Here is a 5,061-nt window from a genome sequence, read left to right as displayed (position 1 = left end):
TGCTACTTTTCTTGTTTCAAATCTAAATTCTAATACGAGTTTCAGATCTATTTTATTGTTTTGGAATAGTATAATGATCATATATATTCTGGTATTTCAACTCAGTTTGTGATCTTACTATTTTGGTTTAGTTAATTTCTGTTTACACTTTTTTTCATTTAAACTTCTTAGAAGTGTAAGTATTTTTGTAGCAGCCTGGCCGGCCTCTTCTTCATTGTTGGTGGCAGTTCTTCTTCCTTCTTGTATAGCATGTGTTTCTGTTACTTTTTCTTTTCTTACGTTTATTAAGCCATGTTGGGTGTGCATCCTCCAGTGGTACTCTGGCCTTCATGCATAACCTCATAATGGTGCTTGGATAATGGAGCTAGGCTTCAGCAAAATTTTTCTCTGCAACCTTTTGAATGTCATTTGTAATGATCTCGTGGATCTTTATCTTTCCCCCACCATTATGTAGTATATCATGACAGCCCTTTGCTTGTTAACTTCCGAGGTGTTCACTGTGCCCAGAATTGATCTCCTTATCAGCTCATGCTAACCTTTTGCTTTAGGGATGAGATCTCCCTTTTTCAAGTACTTGTGCCTTCCTTGATTGTCCCTCTCCCAATCAGCATTCACCACAAAGATATCACTAGAGATTTCATCATAATCTGGGTTTCCATTTACTCTTTCGTGGTACCTCGGCTCATTAAAATATGCTGACCTAAGTCCTAAGACCTTCATGATGGTCTTCGGACTAAAGTCCACTTCCACTCCCCATACATAACTCTTGTAAGTTGGGGCTTCGGTCATATTAAGCCTCAGGGTGTTAGCATAAAACTCCCTTATGATGTTTGAATTAATGCTGGTGATTGGTGAGGTAAGTGCTTCCCATTTTCTCTTTCTGATCTTGGCTTTTATTTCTAGGCACCCGTCAGCAGGTAGCTGGAAAGGGACTTCTAGATATATCTTTTTGTCATTCATCCACCCAAGTTGCATTTGATGGTACCATGATCTGAACTTCCCTCGATCATATTCGTTTTCACCTTCTTTAACCATGGATTCCTTTCCTCTTCTTCTTTTGGAACTTGAAGAAGATGCCATACTTTCCTTGATGATCACCTGAATGGAGGTTGAAGGTTTATGAGGATGTATGTCTAGTGTTATGAAATCTCGGTGAAAGAGTGGTTTGAAGGAAAAGTAATGCCATGGAAACAAGTGAACAAAGATGATTTATTTCACAAAGAACATGGTTGTTGGGTCTTGGTTTTAGAAAATACAAGAAGTGAATTTCCTAAGTACAAGAGGTGTGAAACTCTATTTCACATGCACAGTTCAAGTGAGTACATTTACAGTAAGCTTTAATGAAGAATGGATGGCCAGGATTCTTTAGGCAACTTTATGAATGAACGGTGTGCATGCAAGGTTGAATGAAGACAAAAGTTGCGTCGTCATTGAGCATATCTTTTCGATCTTCTAAGTTTCTCTTCTCAAGATGTGCAGCTTTTCATTCCTAAGAAGAATCCTTCCAAACCATGTGGCTTACTTTTTGTCCTCATGCTATCTTCACCATCCATTGCCTTGTCCCTTTCATCATGCTATTCTTCTGCATACCTATCCATCATGTCAAAACAAAGGAAAGAATTAAAATAAGTGGCAGTAAATACATGGCAAGCAATGCTTAAATTTAAAACTAAAACTTTGACTATTGTTCAACATGATTATTCCCAACCAATTGTGACTCCTTTTGTGCTTTACATAGTTTTGGACAACACCAAACTTAGTGTTTGGCTATATGGTTCAAGGTGTTACTTCCTCCAAGTATTGCTCTTGAAATCTCAACGGGATTAGTGTCACTTTTGATTGAACCATCATAAGGAACACTTTATTTTTCTCTTTCTAAACATGAACTAAAAATTATAAACATTGTTGCACTTGTATGACTTTCAAGACTCAAAAGAACTTGGGCTCTCATGACTTTATTCTTGCAATATATAGCACACCAAACTTAATATTTGTCTATATATTACAAGAAGCACATGTCAAAATAGCAAGATGATCATCATTTTTTAAAGGGTGTCTTAGTGTGCCTGTAGGTACAGCAAACTTAGGATTGAATCATATGCTTCATAATGTCATGGATAGTTGTCAAAATTGTTTATGAGAACTTGAATTCATGTTAGAGCAATAAGTATTATTCATACTGAAGCATTAAAAATAATGAAATTAAATCATGGGCTGCCTTCCATGGAGCACTTCTTTAGCGTCATTAGCTTAACGATTGGTTTACTGCTACGGTGGCTTGTAATGCTTGAGTCCTCTCCTCTCACTGTGAAACTATCCCCATTTGATTCCTTAATAATCTTCAAATGCTCTAGGGAAAGGACTTTTTTGATGGTGAATACTTGAGGTAACTGAGATGCAATGGTTGGAAGATGGGGTGGGATTGGTGGATGGTGGATTGATATCACCTTGTCTCCAGGGGAGAAACCTTCTGTAGGCACCTTCTTGTTTCTCCATCCCCTTGGCAATTTCTTCACAACTCTTTTCTTCTTCCATTAGTGCTCCATTGACTCTTGTGTTAGGGAGATCCTTGTTAGTTGCTCTTACTGATTCTTGTGACTTCAGCTCTTCCTTGAACTCCATTGGTTGCTTCATCTCTTGAGTTTCTTGTTTATCTATCAAGGGAAGCTTCAGATGCTTGTCTGGTAGTTCATTGCTATTCTCCTTTAGAAAACTCTCCCTATATTCTTCCTTTATGTTTTTGCTCTCTTGCTCAGATTCATGCATGGGCTTGAAGACCTGGAAAGTGAGCTGCTCATCATATATTCTCAGTATCAACTCTCCTTGTTCTACATCAATGAGTGCTCGACCAATGGCTAGAAATGGTCTCCCCAAAATAATAGGATGGAGGTAAATTTCCTCCATGTCCAGAACAACAAAGTCTGTCGGGAAGAAGTTATTTCCCACTTTCACCAACACATTTTCGACTGCTCCTTCAATCTGCTTCTGAGTTTTATCAGCCAATTGTATGATTACATCAGTGGATCTCAGCTCATTAATTTGCAACTTCTTCATAAGAGACAGAGGCATCAAATTTATGCTAGCTCCAAGATCACAAAATCCTCTGTAAATTTTTGTTTCTCTTATGACACAGGGAATATGAAAGCTCCTTGTATCTTTTTTCTTTAGGAGCACCTCTTTCTTGATGAGGGCACTACATTCCTTGTTCATTGTCACAGTCTGTCCTCCTTTTAAGGTTCCTTTCTTTGTCAGCATCTCCTTCATGTACTTGATGTATGTAGGCATCTGTTGGAGAGCTTTGATAAAGGGGATGTTGACACTGAGAGATCCAAATATATCTAGGAATCTTGAATACGACCTTTCCTTCTCACCTCCCAGGAGTCTCTGTGGAAATGGTGCCCTTGGCACATAAGATTTCTGAATTTCCTTCCCTGTTGATTCTTTTCTTTGTACAGATCCAGTTTCCTGTTCCTTTCTCTCTAAGTTGTTCTGGGAACTCTCTTGGTTGTGCTCTGTTGGCTTGCTGGTATTTTCTTCCAGGAATTTTTCATTTGCAAGAGTAATTGCCTTACACTCTTCCCATCTCACCTTCTTCATTTCCCCTCTTGGGTTTTTCTCTGTGTCACTTGGGAAACTATCGATGGACTTCAGAATCTACTGTGAAAGATGTCCTACTTGAGATTTGAGGTTCTTAATAACCTTTCCTTGGCTGTTTATACTCCCCCTCACTTCTTCCCGGAATTTTTTCATGTCTTCAGACTCTTTGCAAAGATTGGCAATCATAGCTTCCATTCTGGTCATTCTGTCTTCATCATGTGGTGATGTTCGGTTGTGATTAGGATGTTGAAGGTGGTTATTGTGGTTTTCGTATGGTGGCTATGAATAATTGTTTTGTGTGGCATGGTATGGTCTTTGGTTGGAGTTTTGGTGAGTGGAGTTGTTATACTGGGTTGGGTTTTGAGGTTTGTGGTCTTGGCCTTGGCTTTGTTGGTTCCCGCACCCAAAATTTGGATGGTTTCTCCAACCAGAGTTATAAGTTTTAGAATATGGATCATTAGCTTGCCTAGATAAATTTCCAAGGTAATTAGCTTCCTCCCAGTTAACTCCTTCTTCTATCTCCAACTCTTCTTGAGGTGTGGTTGAGTGTGGATTGCTGCGGCCTGATTCTTCTCCATTTGCTTGGTCAATTTAGCCAGTTGCTTGGTGATCATCTTGTTCTGAGCCAGGATTGTATCCATATGGTTTAATTATAGGACTCCCCTGTTGTTACTTCTGTTTGAGGCATAAAAGTACTCATTGTCAGCCACTGTTTCTATCACATCAATGGCTTCTTCAATGGTCTTCTTTTTGTTGAGGGAACCTCCAGATGAGTGGTCTACAGCTTTTTTCCATTCATGATTCAGCCCTTCATAGAAGATATGAATTTGCACCCACTCATTAAACATATCAGGGGGCATTTCCTTGTCAAATCCTTGAATCTCTCCCAAGCTTCATAAAGAGTCTTACCATCCTGCTGTCTGAATGTCCTTTACTTCCGTTCTTAGCCTGTTTACTTTTTGTGGAGGGTAGAACCTTGTCAAGAATCTGCTCATTACATCTTCCCAGGTGGTCAAGCTTTCCTTGGAAAATGATTCTAGCCATTTTGATGCTTTGTCCCTCAAAGAAAATGGAAATAGTAGCAATCTATAGGTGTCAGGATGAACACCGTTAGATTTAACTGTGTCACATATCCTTTGGAATTTAGTGAGATGCTCATTAGGATCCTCTTAGGCACTCCCTCCAAAAGAGCAATTGTTCTGGAAAAGAGTTATGAGCTGGGGCTTCAATTCAAAGTTATTAGCATTGATAGTTGGCTTTTGAATGCTGCTACCACAGTTTTCTGGGTTTGGATTGATGTATGATCCCAGAACTCTCCTCTCTTGCCTAGCAGGGTTGGCTCCACCTCTTCTGGAATGGTTATTCACCTCTCCTTCATGATGATTTTTCATATCATCCTCCATGGTTATATCCAAATCTTCCTCCTCTTCTTCTGCATCAACATCCCTCTTTCCTCTTGCTTCC

The 5,061-nt window shown here is 39.3% G+C and overlaps 1 protein-coding gene and 1 non-coding gene across 2 annotated transcripts; one reads left to right on the top strand and one right to left on the bottom strand.

The window, feature by feature from the left end:
- Window positions 1-2,331: 2,331 nt before the first annotated feature.
- On the bottom strand, window positions 2,332-3,597 carry LOC130974993 (uncharacterized). Its single transcript, XM_057899828.1, has one exon. The coding sequence runs from the start codon at window positions 3,595-3,597 to the stop codon at window positions 2,332-2,334; it is 1,266 nt and encodes a 421-aa protein (XP_057755811.1).
- Window positions 3,598-4,439: 842 nt separating this feature from the next.
- LOC130978114 (small nucleolar RNA R71) lies at window positions 4,440-4,547 on the top strand. The gene has a single exon (XR_009085776.1). It is a non-coding gene; the product is annotated as a small nucleolar RNA R71 (small nucleolar RNA).
- The last annotated feature ends 514 nt before the right edge of the window (window positions 4,548-5,061 follow it).

This window comes from Arachis stenosperma, chromosome 4 (genome assembly GCF_014773155.1).
Source record: "Arachis stenosperma cultivar V10309 chromosome 4, arast.V10309.gnm1.PFL2, whole genome shotgun sequence".
NCBI lineage: Eukaryota > Viridiplantae > Streptophyta > Magnoliopsida > Fabales > Fabaceae > Arachis > Arachis stenosperma.
The sequence above is the reverse complement of the archived record's forward strand: the minus strand, read 5'-3'. Positions and strand labels throughout refer to the sequence as shown.

Bases quoted from the DNA above. Each gene is read 5' to 3' on its own strand.
- LOC130974993 (XM_057899828.1), bottom strand. From the start codon at position 3,597: ATGAAGAAGGTGAGATGGGAAGAGTGTAAGGCAATTACTCTTGCAAAT.